Source organism: Lygodium microphyllum, chromosome 12 (genome assembly GCF_053477565.2).
Source record: "Lygodium microphyllum isolate KBCC chromosome 12, Lygodium_microphyllum_v1.1.10, whole genome shotgun sequence".
Lineage (NCBI taxonomy): Eukaryota > Viridiplantae > Streptophyta > Polypodiopsida > Schizaeales > Lygodiaceae > Lygodium > Lygodium microphyllum.
The window spans coordinates 116,632,202-116,658,943 of NC_141146.1; the positions used below are offsets into that span (position 1 = coordinate 116,632,202).

The window sequence follows — 26,742 nt, forward strand, 5'->3', positions numbered from 1 at the left end:
CTCCTTCTCTGCTTTTTTTCTCTCTCCCCTTCTCTTCTTCTCACTCTCCTTCTCTTCTTCTCTCCTTCTCCTCTTTCTCTTCTCTTTCCCCTTCTTCTCTTTTCTCCCTCTCCTCTCTTCTACCTCTTTTTCTCCTCTTCTCCTTCTCTTCTTCTTCTCCTTCTCCCTTCTCTCTCTCTCTCCTTCTTCTTCTTCTTCTTCTTCTTCTTCTTCTTCTCTCTCTCTCACACTCTCTCTTATCATCATGACGGCCTGATCATCCATTTTTGTCTTGCATAAAGACTAAGCCTTTATATAGTGTTTCACCCCGGGGGGGGGGGGGGGGCGTGTTGCAGTAAGGGGGGGGGAGAGCTCTCTGCCATCTGGGGGGCTGCATGCCCCCCTAACACTACTTTACTCCCTCTCTCTCTCCCCGACTTGTTGTCGGCGGGGAGAGAGGGAGGGATTAAAAAATTTGTGTTAAAATTAAATTTTTTTAAAGGGGTATATTACAAATCTCTTCAATTTCTTATCCTTCTCAGTCAACTGGAGTTCTTGTCATTCAGATTTGATAAAATCTAGCAAGTGCAACTTCAAGAAGAAGATTTGAAGCAACCCACCTGAATTCAAGCAGTCCACTTGAAGATCAAGAAGACCACTTGAAATCAGGCAACTGTTGGGGATAAAGGTACCTCCGCCTAGCCGCCCGTGTATTACTACATTGACAGTACCCGTGCCTGCACATTGCAGGCGGCGGGTGCTCGTCACCGTCACTTTATTCTTTATTCTTTTAGTGACAGATGAATAAAGGGAAGGCTGGCCACACATTGTGACTGTTGGAGTTCCCACATTGTGGGTCTCTTTCTCTCTTGCTCTTGCTCTCTCGCCATAGCTCTCCCGTGCAAGCTTCAATCCTTTTTACCTTTCAACTAGTATCAGAGTAAGGTTGCTTGAGCACTTTAGCGTGGTTTGTGACTTCATCAGCATCCCATTGAATCCCTACACCATTGGTGCATTCTCCCGGCATTCATATCCGACTCCTTTGAGCTCCCATCACTCCCCGGCTTTCCGAACACCTATGTGGCCCATTTGGGCACTCTTAGGGCATTCCTTCAGAGGTATTGAAGCATTCTTTTGAGTGTTTATTTCAATTTGCAGGGTACAGCAGGAAGGGACAGCCATAGCTCCAACCATTGGAGCTCCTCCATTTCATATCTTGGCTTCTGCTTGATTAGGCTTGACAAGCCTTTGTATAGGCCTTCTTTAGGCCCTACTTGAGTCCCTTTTCCACCCCATTAATGCCATGTGGACCAGCAGCATACCCAGCAACATCAGCCTTGTTTGCGCTAGCTTGAAGACTTGCAAAAAAAAAAAAGTTTTTTACTTCAGCCCTCCCTTGGCACTCATTGGTAGCTTGAAAACACTTCATTTGGCACTTGGGAACACCCCCTTGATGCTCGGCATTGGTGGTTTATCATTGGCATTGATTTGTGGATTGATTGATCCCAGACTTGAGTCCAGGACTGTTTTCCACAGTCCATAGGGAGCCACAAACAGTGTTACATCAGCACTTTATGTTTATGCTTGGATAGCATTGGCTATTTGATGCCCGAATGCCTATGGTTGATGCTAGATGTTTAAGGAATGTATGCCTACTGATTTGCCATCATTTTGGGCTGATCTTGAGCTAAAAAATACTCAAATTTATGCAGTGAATGTATGCTGGAAACTTTAGGGCTGAAGTGGTTTTGTCAGAGGTTTCTTATGCCTATTGCAATCGGGTTATGTCTTGGAAGCTTTACATGATGAATTGATGCTTTGGGGTCAACATAGAGCTATTCCTTGTCACTTGGCCCTTGGTCCCTATTGTTTCTATGCAACTTATGGCGCCTTTGATGGTTTTTCACTATCATCTCATAGTTCGGTTAGAGGCTTGGCTCATCCATTCCTAACTAGAGTTTCCAGGAATGATCCGTTTGAGGCCTCTCCGTTTCCCTTGCCCTTGTGGTGGCCTTCCTTTTGATCGTATTTTTATATGGAGAGGGGGTCTTGCTTCTTGGTTGGCTTTCTTCATCGATAGACTTCATTGGCATTGACACTCTTCTTGCCACCCTTAGATCATCTCCTTTGGCCTTTTGCTACATCCAAGATTTGAGAGGGGGTGTTAGCAGTTGTGTGTCTTGTGTGGTCATCTCCTTCCGGTGAGCCATTAGTTTGAGCCTGATGAGGACATTAGGAGCTCTGACATTGTATTTGTTTGTCAATTTATGTATTTTAGACACTTTAGATGGAGGGTAGTTTAGTGCATTTCTTTTTTGGCACAATTGACCATTTTTAGGGTTTTGACCCTATTTAGGGTTTCTCCACTATTTGCCTATATATATGCATATTGCCCTCCCACTTTCATTATCCATCATTGATCCTTTGTGATTAGCCAACCCTCCCCATTCTTTCATTCCCTTGCTACCATGTGGCGCCCACACCGATGCGTAGAGCTACATCTTGGGGTTTACTGTTGTAGCCTTGTACCTTCAGCCATTGCAATCACATTGTTCCTTCTCTCACGTTCATTCAGTCTTTGTCTTCTACTCTTCGTGTACGCTTTCCTTTTTCTATTGTGCACTCTCACAACTTGCACATGTGAGGTTCCAGTTAATTATTTCATAATGTGGGATCTAGGACCTCGAGTTATCAGTTGGGGCCAGTGTGCATTTTCAAATTATGTGAATTTTGTGCTTGCTATAATTGTTGATTAATCAGGTCTTTATCACTCTCTCTGAGGAGGAAGACTGGGATTCTAGACATAGAGGCTACACTGGAGAGAGAGATGAGGGAAATCCACTGATGCCACGACTAGTACTTGGCAAAGGTGGGAGATTAGACCAGATACTACCCCTACACCATCTCCTCAGGGATGTATGATATACTCTACCCCTTGATCCCCATTGGATGGAGCTAGCAAATCCATAGATTCCCCCACTATCTCTCTATTATACTCACATTATCTTGTATCATATATCTTTGTAGTTTCTCTTGACACTCTATATCACCATCACAGATCACATCTTGCCATCACGGATGACATCTTAGTATGCCACACTTTGATACTCATGGACAATCATCATTGTATATGGTTATGTCTCATAGGCCAATTTTGGCCTTATATATCTTTCCACACACACACACACACACACACACACACACACACACACACAACCAAAATCCTCCCGCTCACACAAACCCCCCCAAGTCCTCCCGCGCCCCAAAACACCTTGCAGTTGTACGGAACACAATCTTTCTCTATGTTTGGGTGTAGGAGCATTCTAGCTCCTCTATGTGTTTTACTTATGTGTTTGTTGATTTTCTATGTCTAAGATTACGTGCTTGCAAAAAAGCACATGTATAGAGGCTCCTGCCCGTCATGTTGCGCTACTGTTCCGCCGCGCCATCGCACCGACTCTCCCTTGCACCGACTCTCCCTTGCTTGTTGCCCCCGTGGCACACTGTTCCCCTGCCTAGCCTTCCCCCCCCCCCCCCCCCCCCCCCCCCGGTTGAGTTGCTCCCTCCCTCTGCACAATAACTTCCCCCCTCTCCGGTAGCACAATAGTGTGATTGGTAGGTTCTCAGCAGGGATGTGCAATGGAAACCTCTGGTTAAATGCCGATGCATTTTGCGAGTGCCCCCTAGTCAAACACCTTGCACATAGCTCTTTTTCTTCATCATCTAGGCTTGCAACAAAGCGTATTCGCATGCCCCATAGCTCTTCTTCTTCATTAGTAGTTTCCACACCGAATAGATGCTTGTTCGGTCGATCACAAGTTTCCCTATGAGTCTACATCTTGCATCCCGAAACGTGAATAGCCTCCACTACAGTGGGGCGCGCGTGGTTCAAGGAAGTTGATTGTTCAGCATGAGTTCCAGCCTGCCCTTGCCGGACGGATCGACATCTTACTTCTGTAGGAGCACAAGCTCACCCCGACCCAGGCCCATCGGGTAGGGAAGGTACTCCCAGGCAGTTCACACACTCACTCGGAGTACACCATTGGTTCCCATGGCTGGAGTGGAGGCGTATGCATCTCTATTGGCCCAAGCCTCACCGCCTATGTACATGACCACGGAACGATTGTGGCAGGGAGGGTTCTATGGATTAGATTGGATGTTGGGGACTTGTGCCTTGGAGCCCTCAATTTTTATGCCCCTACTGAGGTTAGGGTACCCAGCAGGTTCTAGGTGGAGATCGTAGCACGACTCCCAAAGGTGGACTCTTGGATCGTTGGAGGAGACTTGAACAATTTGGTGGCCTTAGAGGACCAACAGGGCAGAGGCAGAAACTACCAGGGTATGGCAGGGGAGAAGCAAGAGGCATGGGAGGTCTTCCTCCTTGTAGTAGGAGCATGCGATGCTTGGAGGGACCCAACTTTCCAAAGGAGGGAGAGGTCGCTGGACTTCTCTTGGAGATACAAGGGACTGGGCAGAGTTTTGCTGGAGCAGCTGGACATGTTATATGTGGGAGAGTGGGGATGCTCTTGCGGAGGCCAGGTAGGATAGTTGGCCGGCACCACTTTGTCTGATCACACCCAAGTTCTCCTGACACTTGATGTTCCAGTTTTAACCTTGGACACATGATCTTGTTGGATCCTTGACTCGATCTACACGAGGGAGGAGGTAGATTGAGTAGCTCTGGACTAGGGAGTGGAACAGGAGGGACCGGATCGCAGAGGAGGTTGCAAAGGTCCTAGTCGAGTTGAGTAGCAGGATCTGCCAGCCCTATAGACCAGGCAACAGAGCTAGGCGGAGGAGAGAGCACTCCGGTAAGACCTAGTAGCCACGTAGAGACTACTCTAGGAGGCACCAGGGGATCCCACTCTCCACGCACAGGAGGTGCGCGCACGGGCAGCCCTCGCCGGCCTCGAGGACAGGTGCTCGGAGTTTTCTTTCCATACCTTGGCAGCCTTTTGGGTGCGGAAGAGGGACATGATGTGTAGGGAGTTTTTCCAAGTGCATCAGCCTCGCACCTTAGGAGATCAAATTTGTAGCCGCCGGGATCAGTATGGGAGGATTCACTCTAGCCCAGATGAGGTGATGGAGATTGCCATTGACTACTACAAACACCTTTTCCAATAGGAGGTAGTCTTAGCTAGAGGACATCATTGTAGATAGCAGGTCTGGGACCACATCCCGTCCCTCGTCACAGACGAGATGGGACACTCTCTCCTAGACCCCTTCATAAAGAAGCAATTAGAGGAGGCTTTTCATGCACAGGATGGGCAGATATGTGCGGGAGAGGACAGTCTTTCTAAGGCCTTCTTCACTACCTACTGGGAGGTGGTGAAGGACCCCCTATTGCTGGCCTTTCAGGAGATTTTCAGCTCAGGACGGATGCCAGGGAGTCTATCGGCAGGTCTTATCAGTCTCCTCCCCAAAGGGGGAGACCGGTTGGAGCTATCCTAGTGGAGACCGATCACCTTGTTGGCAGTGGTCTATAAGGCACTAGCCAAGATGATCGGTAGGCGACCCTATCCCTTTTTTCCAGACATCATTCATGACACATAGATAGGTTTTTTCCAAGATAGGAGCATCCTATACAATGTCTTCACCTTCTTCGAGGAGGTGACTGAGTGGGCCCAACACAGTGGTCAAGGATTGGCTGTACTTATTCTAGACTTCAAGAAAGCCTGTGATAGGGTTGACTGGGACTTCTTAGAGGGCACCATGGTGAGGTTGGGTTTCCCCCAGGTATGTTTCCGTGGGGTCTCTGCACTTTATAGATCGGCTACCAGTAGGGTTCTCATAGGTGGCAGGAGGGGGAAGGAGTTTCAGTTGGAGAGATCGGTTCGGCAGGGCTATCCTCTGGCCCCGTATCTATTCCTACTCTTTGCAGAGGCGATGTCTTGCTTTCTCCGGTCACGTGTGGCGGGCTATGTGGCCTTCAACTTCAAGTGAGGGAGGAGAGCTATTAGATTCAGAGTATGTAGATGATACCGCACTTTATATAGAGGATGATGAGCTGATGTTGGAGAGAGTGAGACTAGCTCTGGAGGTGTTTTGCACTGCAGCAGGAGTGAAAACCAACTGGCGAAAGTCAGTTGGTTTTCTTACGAACCTGGACTCTAGTACGGAGTGGGGCGTCTGCTTTGGATTTAGATGGGTGTGCAGAGGGCAGACTGTCCAATACCTAGGGTTCCCAGTGGGACTCAACATCACTCTTGTCTAATAGTTTCTTCCAATTCTCGACTCTATCAAGCGCAAGCTAATATACGTGAGTACTATCTGCCTTTCCTTAGCGGGCCGAGACCTGGTGGTCAACTAGGTCCTAGCGACAGCTTGGTACATTGCCTCGTGTTGGTGCTTTTCCTCGTCTTATATAGTTCAGCTTCGCCGCCTAGTGCGGAATTTTCTTTGGGCCGGTTCAGACAGTTCCAGAGATTCTCGGGCCAAGGTGGCGTGGGCGACCATCATCCGACATTGGGTTGAGGGAGGGCTTGGGATCATAGACTCCGAGTTTCAAAGCTCGGACCTTTTGGGCAAGCTAGTAGTTTGCGGGCTCACACTAGGAGGGTAGACCTGGAAGGTCCTACTGTAGCAGGGTTTCTAGAAGTGCAAATCAAGGCTTGGTGGTGATTGGAAGCCATCCTTGAGATGGATCTTCATGATGGCCAAGATCACACCCCCTAGATCCTCCTTTCTTCGTAGCCTACTTCGTGTGTGGTAGGGCCTCCGTGAGGCCCTAATTCAAAATCCCCTAGGGCGCCAGTAGGAGAGAGACCGCCAACAACCAATGGTCTGGAATTCCCAGGTCAGAGATCGGGACGGGATATAGATTGGTGAGTGCCTCCCACATCCATTGGGCTGGTTGGGAGGCCGGCCCTGCTCGTACTATGAGGATGTGGTGGGAGGTGTATAGGATGGTGGACTAGGAGGTGTTCCAGCAGGCATCAGGTTGTCAGAGAGGAGCTAAGCTAAGGAGAAGGGAGATTGACACAACGATACCTCAGGAGTGGATTGATCCTCCGATCCGAGAGCCGATAGAGCTTGGCGAGGTATGTGCCGCAAGATTTTCACCGGTAGGTATCCCCCTATAGGTAACAGGTAGAGTGGGTAGTGCCCCCTATGGGATTTTCTTCATTGTGCAGGAGGGTTGCATTTGGTCCTTGACAGAGGGCAGCCGGATGAGGAGATTGCTGTCCTTCTTTGGAGGAGGATTCATGTGGTTGGTCTTCAGGGAAAGACCTGGCGTTTGGAGCCTTATGTGTTTTGGAAGGAGTTTTGGGAGTGGCGCCTTTGGATATGGGAGAGCAAGCCACTTGATGAGCTGGAGTGGGACCCTGGAGAGTGGCTATGGCTGGCCACCACTGTGGTTGCCAAGAAGCTATTGAGGTTCTTGGAGTACACAACTAGGATTGGCAGATGCGTACTGATGCAGGAGGACATGGACAATGCGCCTTTGCATAGGAGATACTGGGCGGAGCACAACATCATGGATGCCTTCCGTCAGATTTTCTGGTGCTGCCTATGGGACAATTGGAGGTCGAGGAGGGTATTGTATTTCCTATGGCTTTTGGCACATGGAGGTTTGGCGGTGGGGAGTTGGCTAGCCCAAATGCAGCAGGATGGAGGGTATAAACGCTGCCCATAACAGCTTTTGGAAACTCCAAAGCATTGCCTTTGGTCGCGCGAGGCAACACAGTTCGTGGTGGAGAGGAGCATGCCGCATTCTCCACCATCTGGCACCCAGCCTTGGATGTATCTTGTGGGGGGCTTTTTGCTGGCAGGTAGTCAGCTAGGGCCGTCACCTTTTGTATGAGGTCGGGATGCATGACACGATTTTCATCATTGAGGTTGGGTCTTGCGCAATGGTCGGCTTGGAGGCTTTACCCAACCACCAGGTACTAGAGCCTACATCAGGCTGCTCTGAGGTATGGGAGATCATAGGGAGGCTTACTAGATGGCACATCTGGAAGGCATGCTGTTAGGAGGTTTTTGGCAGGGAGAGCCTTTCAGTACAGGCGGCTTTGGTAGAGCTCTGGACTTCCATCATCCACTCCCTTTGCGGCCGGTGGGACTAGGTGCAGGGCGAGTCTTGAGCTTGTCAGGAGCTCCATTTTCACTTCTTGCGCACTTGGGGCGGCCAAGACTTGTTCTCCATGATGTAGGCAGGTAGCCCCAGATGGCGATACACAACACCACCACCACCCCGCCCCCCCCATGGCTTCTTGCCCCCCAGACCACCTTGAGAGGCTTGAATACATGATGTATTTATGACTTTGCATCAGCTCTAGCTAGTTTGTTGAGCATGAGCATTCCGTCGATATAATTAGCCACACTTGCAAAAAAAAGAAGAAGATTACGTGCTTGCAAAATAAAAGATCACTGCCCTTTGATTCACCAAAGGCTAGTTTCATGGTCTGGTTACCAGGATATCACCAACTTATGGTATGGTGATGATAAAATTTAGTCGTGGAGGGTTTTATTATGCATATTCTTCTTGAATATCAGCGTATCAATGTGGCAAACATGCATGCAGCTGCTTATTTTGCTTGTGCTATGCCTTTGAATTCTATTGATCTTGCCAAGCATGTTCGGTGTGGATAACACTGAAATTGCTGCCAATGTGTCTCATTCCACATGTTCATTTGGTTGCATCACTTTTGGGTCATGTTCTTCATGTTTCCAAGAGGGGCTTTCTTTTGGGTGGACGTGAAAATAGAGCCTGTTTCTATGGAGTACAACAGATGTTTTTCCTTCATGGTGCTCCACATCCTTGCTAGGCGTGATTGTGATCCTCTGTTTTTCCCAATGGAAATATAGGTAGTTGGGGTGTTTGCAAGCAATGTCCAGGCACCTTGAAAAGAAGGGAACAAATATGTAATGGTAATCGTGCAATAGTGCCTCAATCATTCATCAAAAGATAAAAAGAAGGAATGGAGATCAGTTGGTCTAGAACAAAAGATTAGAGCAAGGCAATTACTGTGACGAGACAGTCTGCTGAATGGTGAAACTGGGTATGAAGGCGTGGCTATGCAGGAGACTTTTTCAGTTCCGTCTGTTGACTTTAGATCAGTCAGAACAAACAATGGTTGTGGAAGATCAGCCAGTGATGGTGATGTGTGTCACATGTGGACACTGCGGGTGATGAACACGATCACAATCTCTTTTTGTTGTGAGGAATACAACTACAAGATACTATGGTTATGGTGGGCCTTGTGTTGAATCACACGATGTTTGCATCTTCTTAAATTGGCAAGTATTTCTGCTGCGACAATATTTACATGCTTCAGATTGCAACATGCAGATCAATGTTATACAGATTTATTCTTTCGACATTTGTCATTTCTTTTCTTCAGACACTCTTATTGAGGGGCCTCTTTATTGTAGTGTGCAATGGTACAGAGACAATGGTTTAAGAGGGGGAAACAAGCGAGGTAAGAGCAGGAGAGCATTATTACTGAAGTATCTTTCACAAACCACGTGTAAGATACATAGTGGTGCCCTAGAGGTTTAAGGAAATGTCTAACAATATCATGATGCCCAGTACTTGTATTCTGTAAAGAGTTTAGAGAGAATCAGGCAGCATCGGATAAGCAAATCCATTTTCTAAGTATAGGATGTTAACGCAGACTATTTTGTCAAAAGTCTAAAAAGCTCTGGACAGATTTGCATTGCTGATTTATGTTGGAGTATAATATTCTGTGTAGTTTCTTCACTTCGTTGAATAAGCCAAATCCACTCTGAAGTACACTGTTTTGTCAAAAGTGTGCACTTGTATTCTTGTTTTGGTTGAAGATGCCAATTGCTGATTCACGAAGGACTATAAATTTCTTTGAAGTTTCCTCATTCTGACCACTTTATGACAGAGAATGGTTTCACCGGAAGTGTTCTCTCTTCTGAATGGTGATCTTGGCAGGAACGGGTAATTTAAGTGAGGGAGGACTTGGGGGCATGGCAGGGGACTGGGAGCAAGCAGAGTTTTGTTTGAGGGAAAACCAAGGGAAGGGGAAGCTGAGCGAATTGAGGGAGAGCAGGATATTAATAGGAGTGAATAGTAGCATCTGTGAGGAAACACAAAGAAATCAAAGAACTGAGTTCATTTATTTACTCCAAAGCCATCAAGTTGATATGATTTTTTTATTTGTTATTTATTTTCTGTTTTGTTGTTTTTTTCTTTTTTTGGGGGTGGGTGGGTGTGTTTTTTGGTGTTGCAGATATATTCAGATGTTTTTGCAGTGGTTATATTGATATCAGGAGGTGGTCTTGCAGGATATGGTCAGTCAGATCCTAAATTGGCTGTGTCAATGACACATTGAGTGTGAATTATGCATGCTTTTTGTGAGTTTTGTCTTCAAGTACTCTGATACCCTCATAGTGCATGGTATTCAGGGCTTGTTTTGTTTCTTAAAATGCGAAGAGTTCGCTCAGAAAACGCTTCCCGAGACATCAAGAAGGTGCAAAACTTTACAGACTATTTCTGTGGTTTCTAATCATATTTGTACTTAGTATATGCTACACAGGTATGGGACTTGGGATCCAGGTTTCTTTTGTTTAGGGCAACTAGTGCATTCTAAGAACTTTCAAACAGCTTCGTATTTTTAATCCAGTTTCCCATCCTTGGTGACAACGATGGGCATTGGCTTTGGGACCTCTTTACCTGGAGGATGTTGTATTTGATACTATTTACAACTATGTTAATGTAATAACTTCTTGTGTTTCATCTCTTATAGAGAAGATTTCTTTCAAGTGTGAGCTCAAAAAGTTCAGCATGTCCATGTGTAACTGAAGCCAGATAAAATGCTACAGCTCATGCAAATATGAGTTGGGAGCTGGTCTGCATGTTGTATGTAGAGTCTCCAGTCTCTCGGTCTGACTGTCTACATGAAGTGAAAATTTTATAAGATTTGCAAAGGCTGCAGGATACAAGCATGGAAGAGAGGAGAGGTAGAGGTGGGGTGCAAACAATGGCTTCTATATGTGGTGCAGCAATATACTTGTTATGGACCATTTGCTAACAATGTTTTGCTAACATTTGCTATGGACTTTAGTGGAGTAGGTTTTACAATGACTTTAGTGGAGTAGTGCAAACAAGTATCCCTTGAGACCATTTGCTATGGACTTTAGTGGAGTAGGTTTTTGTTCCCAAAAGTGAAAGTCTTCCGTTTTTGTAGTAATAAAAGTGGTGACGTAAATACTCTTGTCATAAGTCAACTTTGATTTGATAGGTTTTTGTTGTGAACCACAAGAAGCAACACATTTTACAAAAATCATTAGAGAATTACTATCAATTGTGGTACTGGGAATTCACAGTACATACACCTAAAAGTGCCAATTTCCTTCTTGCAGCTTAGCAGAAGTGTATCTGCTCATGGGAGGAGCAGTGCTTTTATTGCTACTAGTATGCTTCTCTGTTTGTTTCTTCTAGTCATGTTCTTTAGTTGGTTTTTGCAGGTTGCTGTTTTAGCAGCGGTCTCTGTTGTCTGCTTCTCTTTGCGTGCTTTTTTAGTGTTGTTTACAGACATTCCTGTAAGTCTTATATGCTTTCTGTTACAGCTGAGGGCTTCATCAATAAAATCTGATAACATGTGGTGGTACTTTTCAGGCGTTAGACATTTGGCGATCACAACATGTGTACCATGATCAATCTCCTACTTTACTCTTCTTATACTACTTTATAGGTAGGTTGTTTCTTCAGCATATATTTGTAACCTGTTGCTCTTATGAGGCAAAGTATTACTGGTAGAAAATGGAACTTTTTTGAAGCAAATATATGTTGTGCCTTTGGGGATGTGGGGCGCTGGGTTTGAACTCACACACCCCTCAAACTCAACCCACATGCAAACCACTACATGACCCCGTTGGCGAAAATGGAAATTATTGTTGTTTGGAACAAAAGAAGTGCTACTCCGTCATTAATGTCAAAGTAAAAGAGTAGGATAATAGATATAATATTAACTTAAACATGCAGAAAAGCACTGAAGTACTGAAGGAATGCCATCAAAAAGTGGTGGCTTCGAATCAAGTGTTCTTTATAGGTGAGATCTAGCAAAGAAGCATATCCTCTCTTCAAAGTTTTACTTGTTGACACACCCTTGAAGTCTGCTTCACTGGGTAGTAATTGTGCCTGTGTTGATATGCACAGTGTGTGTATGTGCATGTGCATATGTGTGCATCAGCTTAGCCCTGGCTATACATTAGGCAATGAATAGCTGTCTATGTTTAGATGCAAGTGCTCAGTGCATCATTGGTACCTAGTTCTATAGAGCTGAAGAAATCTAATCATTGGGTAGCTAGTTCTATAAGACTAAAGAAGTTCAATATACTTGTGAAACTCATTTCGGTATAGATCGACAGCAGTAAAATGCTTACCACCTGCAGGATACAACCTTGCTAAATGAGTGCCTCACATAGCTCAAGTTACTCCCTAAGGCAGCCAGCTCTTGAAGTCTTGAAAATAAATTTCAACCAAAACTGAGGAAGTGCACACAGAATAGAAATACGATCTGTGTGCACATGAATGCGAGGTCTGTATGATGTCATGGGGATTGTGTTTGCCATGTTCTTGATGAGCTTTCCTGCTTTTTCCACATGGTTGGCGTAGCCAACTGTTTAGCAGACTATATCACACACTGTTAGTTCTTCAGCTACTAGTGTCTGGGTACAAGGCACATGCCACATCACATGATTTGATTTCTCTAGGTCTAAACCATGTTACCACACTTAGCTCTTTACATGAGATACACGAGAGCCATCATCATGGGTCCCATACATGGAGACAACATCATGTGACAGATAATATGCCACATCATAGTGCATGACATTTCATACATCATATCATACTTTGTGTCACCGCACAACAACAAGGGTGAGGGTTTCTGTTTAATGTACATGTACAATAAACCATAATCCATACACAGTGAAACCCAATGCATTCACAATATGACAAATTATGCTTTACTGGGCGATAAGGCCAGTATGAGGTTGTAACTTTTTCTCTCTGATGGCATGTAAAATATATGTAAGGGGCTTCCTTAGATGAGGCACAATCAACAGGGGGCCAGGATGCATACCTTGCTTAAGTTTATCAAATTCTTATTGCTGCTTGTCACCCTACATTTTCTCCTTCATCAAGTGGTGTAAATGAGGCTGCATAGTATGCAAAATCCATGAAATTTCTCACCACTTGAACTCATATGGGTGGAGACCAATTAATCAATGGTGGGGGATCTTTACAACATCTTAAGGAGTACACATACGTTATTGCTACCATAATCACGAGTCACCCAAAGTGAACTTGGTTAGCCCTTGGTGAGCCCATGGCACTATTGGCCACACAGCGTACTGATGACCTTGTTAAAGAGAGCAAACAATGTTATACTGTGCTCTTTTGTTCTGTGGACACACCTATGGGGGCTGTTTGAAAGCAAAGAGAGTGAATGGTGTTATAGTATGTTCTTATGGCCTGTGGACATGCCTATGGGAGCTCTTTAAAAGCAAAGATATGAATTTGGCCATTCTGACATCATACAATCTCAGAGTTTGAATATATTCTTAATGTCAACTTTTATGAAAGAGCTGCATTCTGACACAATTATCTAGGCAGATGCATGGAAACATTTTCATATGAAAGAGAGTTTCCGACCTGCACTTTTCCCTTGATGAGAAAGAAACATGTTTGGGACAAAATGGCATGGAGTGTAGCAACAAATTACCTAAACCCTAAACCCTAAACCCTATTACCCCAAAAGCTATGTGGTAGGAATCCTCCCACCTGGTTCATAAGCAGCTTGCAAAATGTTGCAGTAGCAAAGAAAACATGTTTGCTGGAACAGTAAGTTGGGTGATTGTGAATGCTTTTATGTTTTTGCAGGAGAGTCAATACCTTCAGTTGTGGTACTGTGGGTTATGAGAGATCTTCCACCCCGTGCTTCTGAGAGTTTGCATCCCCGACTTTTAGTAACTGACACTGGTGTTTTGCCTGATCAAACATTGGTCCAACATTGGATGGATGTGAATGAGCAATCATCGGCTGGGGTATATACGAACGCGAGATTTTACATGCCAAATGTACAGGTGATGCCAACAGTGTCTTTAGCACTCTGATTCATTTCACCATTTCAATGGAAGCATGTAGAGTATTTTTTATATCTTAGTGACTTCTCTCCAATGAGCATAAGTGTAGGTTTGTCTATTCTAGCAAGAGTGGTTGTGGAATATCATTTTGCTGAAATTTAGAGATGTTGATGTGGATTTTGTAAGCGCGAACCTATGAAATGCTTTTGTGCAGGTTGATGCCAAAAGTGGGTCAAACTTGCTTTACTGAAAACATGGGGTGATTTATTTGAAGGTGCTGTGCTCGGCATGAAAGGCCCATTTATGAGTCTAGTTCCCTCTAAGCCTCTTATGACAGTGAAGTCTTTCATCTTCATTTACTGTACCATGGAATTCACAATATATTCTTTTGTTCGGCAGATGGCACTCAAGACTGTTTGGCCATATCAATTGCTCTGGTCATGTTGGAAGGTGATGAAAATCCCTTCATAAGCAGAAAAGGCCTAATGTGTCTTGGTTTCTGCAATAAATTCATGCTGATTTTCAAGGCAGCATGCGGAATATCAGAATTCTTTTAAAGGGGATTATTTTTGTCTTTGTTAATCTCAGGAGTATTTATTTCTCTTTACACAAATGAGTATGGGATGCGAAAGACACACACACACACACACACACACACACACACACACAGAGCAGTTGTTAGTTCACCTTAGTCTGCCCCTCTTCCACAGTTCACCTCTGTTCCTCTCTTTGTCACTTCCAACAGTTGTTTTAGTTTGCACTTCGGTAGTCTCTTCATAGTGGAAGTTTTACATTATACCTGACCTTGCACGAATGTCTGTTCAGGTGCACAAGCACTGAGCATTTTCTTATCTTTTTTATCACCTCCACCCATGGTGCAAGGGTAGCACTTACAGGTGAGGGCTAGACATGAGCTCTCATACTGACCACGAGATGAACCCGAAGATTTTCTTAGTGTTCTTGGTATTCACTACCAAGCCAAATCGAGAACCAAGCCCATGGAAGGAGCGTTGGTAAGTTTGCAACTTGGAAGCATAGACACGAGTTTGGTTGATCATATCTTCATAGTCACCTGTAATAAGAAGGTCGTCCACATATAGGACAATCACTACAGACTTTTTACCATTGAGAGTTGGCAATAGAGGTGGTATAACTAATAAGACGAGTGAAGATGCATTCAAGGAAAGAACAACCGACATGCAAGAGGAGGGACATAAGGAAATTGAAATAACAAAAGAGGTAGATAAACAAGGTATGATAGACACTATCTTTTCAATAGTAAATGAAGCTACATTGCAAATTAAGATTGCATTCAATGCAGGCTTAGGGTGCCTCCTTATGGATGGCATGAAGAAACATGAGGAATTGGATGATGATGATTGCCAAGGATGTCTAGAGTCACACGGGCTACAAAACCAACTAAGGCAAATATTGGAAGATCCCAAAGGTGATGGCTTGGTGGGTGGTATAACTCTAAGATAGTGGATTCAAGTCTCACTAGGTGCATCACTTGGTTGGACACCTATGTTCACATGGTGTGTTAGATTAAGTTTGGGTCCTTGCCTATTGGTCCTCCTTGGTATGGTCATTGAGGAGGGTCCTTGTGATCAAGGCCGTTCCACTAAGATTGTGAGCTTATCTTATTTGTGCAAAGGAAAAATGTGAACGTGGCTCTTGCTCTCTTTGGTTAATATTTGAAGGGGTAGTGCCTCCTTTGTGAGCATTTAGGGGTGTATGCATTATCTAAGAAACAAAGGCTACTATTGAAGAAAAAACGTTTGATTGTATAGTATCACAAAAAATCGTTAAGTAATGAAGTAATGGCAACATGCAAATCAAGTTAAAATTGAATTTATTTACTAAATTTTGCAAGAATTTTGCAAGTGTAGTTTGTTTGGAAAGGAAATGGTGGGCTTGCTTGGTTCGCAAAAGCATATTCTTTTAATTATTCTAATAAACTCTATCCTAATGGGTTTTCGTAAAGGGAGTTCCAAAAGGTGAATTTGTTTGGAATCCCCAAGCTCTGATAAGTAGGTGAATTGAGTTTTTTTGGTATTTAAGTAATTAATAAAAGTAATTGGGTTTTGGGATTTTCAGATAGTCTAAAAATAATCAAAATGTTTCATGGGGACCAAGATGTGGATTATAGATGCATTTGCACCAATGATGAAATAAGGTGTTTGGCAACATGCAAGTAAAGTTGAAGTCTTAGAACAATCAAAATGTTTTAAGGGGACAAAAAAAATGAGTCATAGATATATTTACACAACACAACCCAATACATCACCAAAGTGAAATTGCCAACATGAAGGTGCCTAGAAAAGAGGGCAAATGGGTAGTTAATGTGGCCATGGAGCTATCGTAGAGGGATTAGAAAGCCTAAGCTTAGAGTTGCTATAACTTAGGGTCATAATGTATTTAGTAACTTTTAAGCTTTAACAATTGGATTTCTTTTTGTGGCAACAACACCCCAAAGGAGATTTCTTTTTGTGCTATTGCAAGGTGGAAGTGGATTGTATTTAAAATTGCAATGTGTCTCTTTGTCTTGCATGTCGTTATGAGGTGTTTAAATGTGTGTGTGTGTGTGTGCGCTCATTTCTTAATATGATTAATGGATGAGTTTCCAAATGGTTCCATACACAAATGGCTAGTGGAAGAGTTCCCAAATTTTCAAGTCCACTAGGGTTCGAATAATGAGATGTACCTTTTAGGCATCATGGGATTGTTTCTACCATGTTAAAACTACACTCTCTCTCTCTTTCACTTGCTCTTTAGATGAGTAATGCAATAAATTTCTAATTAAAGAGTTCCTCTTTAGATGAGTACTGCGATGGATTTCTAATTACAGCGAAGTCTAAATAGTTGTTTCATTATATCAATGTTTAATAAAACTACTATTACTCTTTTCACTTGCTCTTCGTGGGAGATTCCAACACAAGGCTTACTCTCATATCATGGCAAACTAATTAACTGGCAATTTAGATTCCTTTGTGATATATTTTAAATCTTAAATTGAATTTCTCAATCTTGAAGTTGGTTATTGGGTGAAATTTATGCCTTGTCTATGTCATTATGGTGATTGTCTATGCTAAGGAGGTGCATTGTTAGAAAGTTTGTGTTGTGCCCTTGTCTGTTGTATGAGGTGGTTGGCTAGGTAAAGGCCAACCAAGCTCATACTTGAGAAACACGCAAGTTGTTTGGAATATATATTAGTGTTGGATTTTCATCTTGCATAATTATTGTAGTAAATCTTTATGGATAACTTAAAGAAATCATTGCTAACCAATTTCAAGAATTTTTAAAAAGAACAATATTAATAGTAGCAACCTGCAAAAAATAGCAGTAGCTAAGGTACCATGGTTAGTAGGAGTTACTAAATCACTTTCATAAGTTGTCAAAAATAGCTGTTACTATATGTAATAGTTGCTAAAAGTAGTAAATTACAATTGGTAATAGGAAATTAGCAATAGATCAAGATGCGGCCTTTGAAAAATGGATTAATTTTTTGAAATATTTAAAGGCCTCAACATCTCTTTAAATTGTTTCTATTCAATTTCTAATCTTATGAGACTACTACACATAAATTTGGAGTCAACTTATAAAATACCTGGAGCATGTGGAGACTCACTGGGATACTCATTGCAATGTATGTTTTATGTCATTTGAGTGTGTCACTCATTGCAATGTATATTTTATGAATCTACGAGTAAAAACTAAAATGTCCATAAAGTAAATGTACATTAAGATATCTTGTAGGACAAATAGAAGAATCACATGAAAGCATTTCAAAATTCCATGAGCATGTTGTGAAGGACTAGTTTAAGATCGAGCATTGTAAGTGGACAAGGGAAGGACAAGAGGGTTTAGGGTGCCCATCCAAAAAGAAATCCTATACATATTATGTGTAGAATTGAATAGACAACTTTTTCTAGTGTATGCAAACTTTGGATCTCTTGCTTTTGCTTTCTTTTTCATCCATCAATAGCCAAAGCTTGAGAAGGTGAGACAAAAAGTGAGAGAGAATGAGGGACCATGGGAGAAGCTAAATATACATTAGGCTAGTGCCACCATACCCTAAATCCTAGAGTATCCTTGAGTCCTTTGCCTCATAGTGGGTTTGTCACCTTAATCAATATGTGTGAGTACATGCAATTGAGGTGCCATGATCTCTAATCTGAGTCTAATGCTAGTGGAGGTGTCTCAATACCACCATCATCATTTGACAACTCATCATCATCCTTGGACTTTAACTCCTTATTCTTCTAAAGCTTGGTTAGTTTAGGGCCCTTAGCTAGCATAATAAGGTGTTTCATCCCACTTTAAGGATCATGTTGAATACCTCATCATTAATGACTAGAGTATCAATCTTAGCATGATCTCTTGTTTATCTATGATGCATCAAAGACTCGCAACATCATGTTGCACTTGAGAGGGTGAATTACATACAGAGATGGTAGTGAATGCAGATGATAGTAAGGGTTTACGGATATGGTGAACCTGTCGATGTTGAAACTATGTAGTGGCTCTCAACTATATGCTCTCACTTTTGCTGCTAGAGTCTTGCAAGAGTAGAGCTAAGGAAATAGTATAGCAAAGCTATAGTAGTGTGCATCGAGTGTTCCATGAGATTACTCGGAGAAGGGTTAATCCCGCAGCTAAGGGGGGACTCAAGACGAAACATAAATACGAGAGAGAGAGAGAGAGAGAGTTGCACAAAGAGAGAGAACACCGTGAGAGAGAGGGAGAATAATGCTAAAGCCCAAACGCATATTGTATGGAAGAAGAAGGTTACAAGTATTGCTAAAGAAAATCCTTGGGAAAAACTTTACAATGCTGCTCAGCAACTTTACTCACGATGCTGTGAAAAGTAGCTGGCTGCAAAGCGGATCTTCACGTAAGGCCCATGCCTTTACTTTCCTGAATGAACGAGAAAATCTTTGTTTCTATGTGTCTTTGTACGATTGCAGTGGAGTTGATCTGTAGCGTCATCGGAGGTAGCAGTAGACTTCATCCGTAGCGCCATTGGAGTTACACTCTAGCAAGCTGCAAATCACCTTCTGTCAGCAGAACCAAGTGCGTATCTGAGAAAAGGTAATGCCCATGCATGCTACGTAGGGCCAGGTATTCATCAACAATTCCTTCTAAAGGGCCTCTTCCTAGATCTAAGATGTCCCGGGTCTCGATAGGTGAGTTATGAATGCTTGAGCCACCTTAGATAAGGTGGCTTGATTGATGGTTGGATAATGTGGGTTCGTAGTCTTTTGAATAAGTCTTTCTATCTCTCACGTGAGTTTAGCCTAAGTGGTTGCTAAGGAGTCTCCCGTGCTCTAGAGATGAGCTTCCATAGTGCTTATTAGTTTTGTCAAGTGGCAATTTGCTGATATAGTTTGGAAGCTTGCACATGCACCCTTTGTAGTTTCAAGCCAAGTTGCAGGGTAATGGTGTCATCTTTGATGTTGTAGATGATTGCCATGAGGCACTTCAATGGAGGTTAGAATTATCCTATGAGTGACCATGAAGAGTGTGAGTATTCTCCATGTCTTGATTATAGGAAAATAGTGGAATGTGGTGAGTGGTGAGGTACAATACTTTCTCTGGGAGTGGAGTGGAGCTAGGCTTGGGATGTGGTGGAGATGGAGAGGGGTTGCCCAAGAAGAGGAGGACACTGAGGTCATTTGAGCGCAAGGGTGAATGTAGATGTGGGTTAGGGAAGTTGGGAGAAGAGTTGTTAGACGTATAGCATGAGAACCCTATGTAAACAAGGGTGCATGAGGGAAGGTGAGATGTTAATGGACTAAAGGATAGGGGTTACCCTGACCCTAGCTCACTCAGCGGCTATATAACCATGGCCAAAGGTCACTCTTAGTACATGAGAGAGTGTACTAGTTGTACTTTGAGCAACTCAATAAGTAAGATCTTTTTCTTATACTTGAGCTCTCCTTCTCATGCTTCTTGAGCAATACATTTCTCTTTTGATCCTCACTTTCTTCACATGGTATCAAAGCTTGGTTGAGTGTGCTTGCATCTCTATTGTTAAGCTTGAAACTCTATATCCAACCATACCCACTAAGCTTGGAGGGCCTGGTGGAGAATATTGATAGCATATCTCTCTGAGCCATTAAACTAAGGAGTTGCTCCTCAACTCTAGGCGTCCCAACTTGGCACTTCAAAGACCCGACATTCACGCACAGAAGGGCAACATTACTAATTTTCTAAGGAAAAGGTACAGTCTGTGTTTTTTGCTATACATGCCCATTAGAGGGTGCAATGTTGGTGGCTTCCATAGGGCTTTGGTAGCGCCCTAAGTTGGCTAAATCCACCTAAGAGGATTTGCCGAAATTCCTTCTTTGCTGCTTACACTAAGTGATAGCCATAGTCGGAAAGCTTCAAGCTTTTTTCTTTCAACCTTAATCATCCTGCTTGTCAATAACAGTGATTCTAATAATTGACTAACCATCTCTAGAGTTCATTGTAGGTCTTGAGGCTCAAAAGTCAGAACATCTTAACCCAAACGTGACTCTTAAGCCCATCATTCAATCGGACTTCAACATAACCATTTCCCTAAGCTTGGATATTAGTGTTTTTAAACACTACATTGATCAATCCATTGGACATTGGTTGCTAATGCTTGTAAAAAATTTGGATGTTAAGTCTAAGATGTGAATGCCATTTAGCATTTTAGTATGGTCATTAAGTGATTATCTCATTAAGTGAAACTGTAAGGCTATGTGTAAAATTATAAACACATACACCATATCACTATCCCTCTCCAAATGTTATCTTGCTATTTTTTAAATTAAATTTTAAATCACTTTTAGCCTTTTATTTATTTAATTTAAGCATCATTTCATTTTCTTCCACTCTTATTGTGTGCTTTATAAAGGATTAGACATTGCCATTACCATGTGCAATTAGTAAGACCTTCCTATCATGGCCTATGTTGATGTAAAAGCTCAAATTTGCAAGTTTGATGGGAGAGATTTTCATCTATGGCAAGTATTAGTGAAATATAAAATGATGGAGAGGGGTTACTCACCCTTCATCAAAGAAACCAAGGTCATTGACCCATCCAACCTATAGATGTAGAAGATGATGAAAGAGCCCAAGCTATAAGTTGCACCTAGATGAATCCTTAATCCACCACATTGATCAACTTGCACTACAAAGGAGAAGTGGGACGAGCTCGAAAAATTATATAGTGCAAAAGGAAAGAACTCCAAAATCTTCCTCAAAATCAAGTTCTTCAGCGTAGAATACAAGCAAGGAGAAGAATTGGGAAAGTTCATTTTCCACATGAAGGGGCTAATGGCCCAACTAGCTTCAATTCAAGCTCAAGTTGCGTAAGAAGCCATTGCAATACTTTTAAAGGCCATAAGGAAAGTCTTCCTAACTCTTGTAACTACTTTAACAAATGTATCAAATCCTACACTTGAAGATGTCATTCAGTCTTGTTTGGATGAGGAAAAACGAAATCAAAGGAAGTAGCACTAGTCAAGCATCTACCTCAAGAGCCTGTGATCAACTCTTGGTTCATAGCATTTCCACTATATGCTTCTTTTGCAATAAAAAGGGACATATTGTAAGCAACAACTAGAAAGAATATCCCAACAAGATGAAGTGTAATAAATGTAAGCAAACATGACATATCACCAGTAAATGTCTGAACTCTACTAAAGCACCAAAAGAATTGGAGGCCAACTATGTCTCCAAAGCAACTAATGACCGTCTTTTCTAGTATCCTTTGTATCATCTTTCCATAAACACCCTTGTAGCCTACTTTATGAAGGCATCCTAGTGATTCATTGAGGTGGGGAAACATTTACATATTATGTAATCCAGTGCTACCTTGGCATTGATCGAGGGGGGGGAGTGTTAGAATTATAGCATGAGAACCCTATGTAAGTAAGGGTGCATGAGGAAAGGCAAGGTGTGAATGGACTAGAGAATAGGGGAAAACCTAACCCTAGCTCACTCAGAGACTATATAACCATGGCCAAAGGCCAGTCATCTTAGTAGATGAGAGAGTATACCATTTGTACTTTGGGCAACTTAATAAGCAACTTGATCTTTTTCTTGTACTTGAACCTCCTTCTCATGCTTCTTGAACAACACATTTCTCTCCTTCACCACCAATGATCCGCATTTTCTTCACAAGAGTGACACTAGAGGTGGCTATGGTTTGCCATGGATATAATTGGAGAAGACCAACACTATTGTAGTGAGGACAAGGTGATCATCTGTAAAGAGGATGTGGAGATATAAGATAGTAGGATTAAAAAGGAGGAGGTGGTTATGAGAGGTGGAGCTTAGGAAGAAATATTTGCTATAAAGTGAATTACTCTTGTGGATGTTGCTAAAGATAACCTTTGACATACACTACAATAACTACTATTACCTTGCAATCCAAAATTGAAAGCATTTGTGAGATCCTTCTAATTGTGACACAAAGGAGGGGTAGGGTCAACTTAGGGAAGATAGATTAGGAACCTCATAGAGTGGAATGTGATGGGGTTATAAGCTCTCCATGCATTCTACCAGTATCTATTGGATCTATCTTGTAGTACATAGAACATGAAGGTAGGCCATGGATAAGGCTACTTGTGATGAAATGTAGAAAAGGATTTAGCTCCCTTTTTTGTGGTGAGTGGCTTTACTTAACCATTGACATCTCAAAAATATAGATAATAATGGACTAGTTGGTAAAGTGTAGCAATTGTTGAGATATCGAGCTCCACTCGTGATATGCCAGGGTGACCGTTGTGTATTTATGTCACCGACTTGTCAGTTGTACATGCGGTTGGTACACCGCCCATGAATAATAGCTACATGATAGCTATCCTTATCTACTCTAGTTCGTGGCTCAGTTAGTATGCCACCTTAGTTAGTTGAGTTTGGTTTGAGACCCATATATAGGGTTCTCCTATTTTCTTTGTATGAGAGTTCTTTTGGCTTCCACAACTAAGAAGAGGAAAACTGTTTTCAGCCTCCACCCTTGTGTGTATTCCCCCATTGTGCAAGCAAGAAAGCTACAAGTGAGACTCCTTCCTTCTCTCCCACAATCTCGACATGGTATCAGAGCCTTGTTTGTGGTAAGGAGCTCAAGAAAGCAAGCCAAGCTCGCAGTGTTCTGGTAAGAGGAGTAGTGTTGCTTTCATTTTCTGTTTTGGGAGCAGATCTCTGCAGGTAGCACAGTCGAAAATTGCAAGAGTGCATTGTCTCAGGTTGAGACGCCCTTCGCGGTGAAGCAAGAGGGCAGTATATGCTGCGGGCAAGGGCTTTAGCCCTTGGCGACCTTGTTTTTTTCATTTGAGGCCATTTCGGGGCTTGTTTTGGAGGCGGAAGTTTTCTGCACGTACTCAGGAAAAGGCCCAGTTTTATGCTGTGCGACCACTGTTTTACAGGTCGGTGAAAAGTTACCACAGAAATTGCATCGTATGCTTATGTGCAGAGACATTGGGAGTTACAGAATTATCCTTGGTTCCTGTTTATGCAAAATCGTCACTAGGAAGTGACTGTGTGGTCAAATACCACTTTCGCCAGTTTTGCAGATTTGCCCTTGTGAGGGTGAAGTTGTGTTTTTTGCAGTGACAGAATTTTTTGCAGTGTTCTGTAATGGCGTCTGATTCTCTTTCACAGATTGTCACTGAAAAGCTTGACAAGAACAACTTCCAAGCATGGAAGTTTAGAATGACGAATTTCCTTATGGGAAAAGGATATTGGGAATTTGTTGCAGGAAATGAAGAAGAACCAGTTCTTCCTGATGTTCCCAATCAACAGCAAATGCAGGCATTTAAAGCATGGCATGAGAGAGCCAGGAAAGTTATGTATTGGCTGCCTATCAGCATTTCAGATTCTATGATTGTGCATATTCAGGATGCAAGTACGCCAAAGGAGGCATGGGATACTTTGTCAAAAATGTATAGCACAAATACGCAAGCCAGTAAAATGTAGCTCAAGCAAGAGTTGCATAATGTGCAAAGAGAAAATATGAGCATCAATGACTACCACATGAAGGTGAAGAAGATTGCAGATGCACTTGCTTCCATTGGGTCGCCAGTGGAAGATGATGATTTAGTTTCCGTGACCTTGAATGGTCTAGGAAAGGATTATGCACAGTTTCGGACATCCATTTCAGTTCGTGAAAGATTTCCTGATTTTGAGGAGTTGATTGCTTTTCTAATTTCTGAGGAGCAGAGAAATGGTGGTGCATCTTCTTCAGGAGGAACTTCAAAAGAAGCTGTCTTCTACTCAAATGCTGGAAGAGGTAGAGGCAGAGGTAGAGGAGGCCGATTTGGAGGCCGTGGTAGAAATCAGAATATGCAGCAAACTCAAGAAAACCAGTCCTATGGAGGAGGACGTGGTAACTCTAGAGGCAGGGGGAGCCAAAGAGGTCGTGGTGGATGGCAAAGAGGCCAAAATGCAAACAGCAATGTTGAATGCTACTACTGTGGTAAAATGGGTCATATGGCTAAAGACTGCTATAAAAAGCAGAATGACATCATGAATGGAAAATTGCAACAAGGGAATTATGCATCTTCTAGTAGACAGGGTGATGACAGAAATGAGCACTTGTTTATGGTGCAGCACATGAACAATTCTGTGATAAGTGCAGAAGAAAGCAACGATGTATGGTATGTTGACTCAGGTGCATCAAACCACATGACAGGTCATGCAGAATGGATGGAGGATGCAAGGAAAATGGAAAAACCAGGATTTGTGGAGAATGGTGATGATACTGCACATTCTATTGTGCAGATTGAAAAAATTCCCTTGTTTATGCAGGATGGGAAAAAAAAATACCTGTCGGATGTATTTCATGTTTCGAATATCACCAAGAATCTGGTTTCTGTTGGTCAAATGGTTGAGCAGGGCTTGCAGGTAAGATTTAATCCTCATGGATGCTTTGTTGAGGATATGAAAAATAAAGGTCGCTTGGTAGCAAAAGGAAAGAAGAAGGGCAGAATGTTTACATTGGATGTAGACATGCCTGAATTGAGTGCAGCAATGTTTGCACATGGGACCGGTGTAGTTGCAGATATTGATATCTGGCATAAACGCATTGGTCATGTTAATGTACAGTGACTTAAATCAATGCAGGCCCAAAATATTGTTGCAGGATTGCCAAAATTCAAGGTTGCAGAAATGCATAAGGTATGTGAAGCCTGTCAGTTTGGAAAACAGGCAAGGAAACCATTTCCTAGACATGTTCAAGAGAGTGAGAAGCCATTGGAATTAATCCACTCTGATGTGTGGACTACTAAAGCTGCATCTCTTGGAGGCTGTCATTATTTTGTCAGTTTTATTGATGACTATAGCAGAAAAGTTTGGGTGTATTTTATGAAAAAGAAAAGTGAAGTTTTTGGGCATTTTAAAACCCTTAAAGCTATGGTTGAAAAAGAAACAGGCCTGCAGATAAAATGCCTAAGGTCAGATGGAGGGGGAGAGTACCTCTCAAATGAGTTTGCAAGGTTCCTGCAGGAGCATGGCATAAAGCAGCAATATTCATGCAGTCATACCCCACAACAAAATGGAATTGCAAAAAGAAAAAACAGGCATATTGGAGAGGTATCTCATGCCATGCTCAATGAAAAAGACTTGCCAGATTTTTATTGGGCTGAAGCAGTTGCTACAGCAGTCTACATAATGAACAGGACTCCCACTGCAGCAATACATGGAATGACTCCAGAGGAGAGGTATACTGGTAGGAAACCAGATATTTCTCATTTGAAAATTTTTGGTTGCATTGCCTATGTACATGTGCCACATGAGCTGAGATCCAAGTTGGATCCAAAAGCTGAAAAGTGCATCTTTATTGGTTACTCTCTGCAGCAAAAAGGGTATAGATGCTATAACCCTTCTACTCGTAAGTTTACAGTGAGTAGAGATGTTGTTTTTAATGAGATGAGTAGCTGGTATAAACCAGTAAATGTGATTGATGATGTAGATGCACAAAATGGTAATGCTGCACATAATTCACAACAGCAATCACAAAATATTAGTGGACCTGGAGCGTCCTCTAGCAGTGGTTCACATTCTTCGCCATGGACAGGCAGATTGAGATCAGGAGAATCTTCTCAAAGCAATGCAGATAGTGGTATGCAGGTATTACGAAAAGGAAAAGAGAAGGTTGATCAGCCCATGTTTGATGTAAATGCAGGTCACTCTTATGTGGATGGTGAATCCAGTGGCTCAGAACAGAGCATTGATGATGAGTTGGGTATTCCTTCTATTGTTACACTTGGAGTAAGGAAGACCAGGGATGTTTTGAGAGCACCTGGGAGTGAATCTACTTTGTGTAGGTCTACGAGAGCTAGGTATCATGTGGATAGGCTGAAATATGATGGATTTACAGCCATTCACTATGCATATATGGTTAAAGTGATACAGGAACCAGAACCCACTTCTTTTGAGGAAGCCATGGGAAAAGAAAAATGGGAGAAAGCATGGATGAAGAAATGGATGCCTTGGAAGCAAATGCTACATGGGAATTGGTACCTTTGCCTAAAGGTAAAAATGCAATTGGCTATAAGTGGGTTTATAAGGTGAAGCACAATGCAGATGGTTCTGTGAATAGATACAAGGCAAGATTAGTAGTCAAGGGGTATGCACAAACATATGGCATTGACTATGAATAAACATTCAGTCCGGTTGCAAGGATGGCGCGTAAGAGCAGTCATTGCTATGGCTGCATCAAAGAGATGG

At 42.6% G+C, this 26,742-nt stretch overlaps 2 protein-coding genes across 4 annotated transcripts in view; both read left to right on the plus strand.

Moving 5' to 3' along the window:
- The window catches only part of CAND3 (tobamovirus multiplication protein), an 88,060-nt gene extending 73,413 nt beyond the window's left edge, over positions 1-14,647 (plus strand). The window contains exons 8-14 of one of the 3 annotated variants that reach the window (XR_015692692.1): positions 10,182-10,242; positions 10,357-10,421; positions 11,419-11,493; positions 11,570-11,645; positions 13,838-14,040; positions 14,255-14,347; positions 14,440-14,647. Coding sequence is in view for 2 of the 3 variants with exons in the window: in XM_087689964.1 (XP_087546090.1) it covers positions 10,182-10,242; positions 10,357-10,421; positions 11,419-11,493; positions 11,570-11,645; positions 13,838-14,040; positions 14,255-14,290 (516 nt within the window). In the remaining variant the exon portion in view is untranslated. Of the gene's footprint in view, positions 1-10,181; positions 10,243-10,356; positions 10,422-11,418; positions 11,494-11,569; positions 11,646-13,837; positions 14,041-14,254 lie in introns of all 3 variants that reach the window. The other 2 variants (XM_087689964.1, XM_087689965.1) reach the window with 2 other exon arrangements.
- Positions 14,648-14,777: 130 nt separating this feature from the next.
- On the plus strand, positions 14,778-15,859 carry LOC148028188 (uncharacterized). The gene is made up of 3 exons (XM_087689966.1): positions 14,778-15,053; positions 15,141-15,292; positions 15,362-15,859. The coding sequence occupies exons 1-3, from the start codon at positions 14,950-14,952 to the stop codon at positions 15,520-15,522; spliced, it is 417 nt and encodes a 138-aa protein (XP_087546092.1). The 5' UTR covers positions 14,778-14,949; the 3' UTR covers positions 15,523-15,859.
- Positions 15,860-26,742: the final 10,883 nt, after the last annotated feature.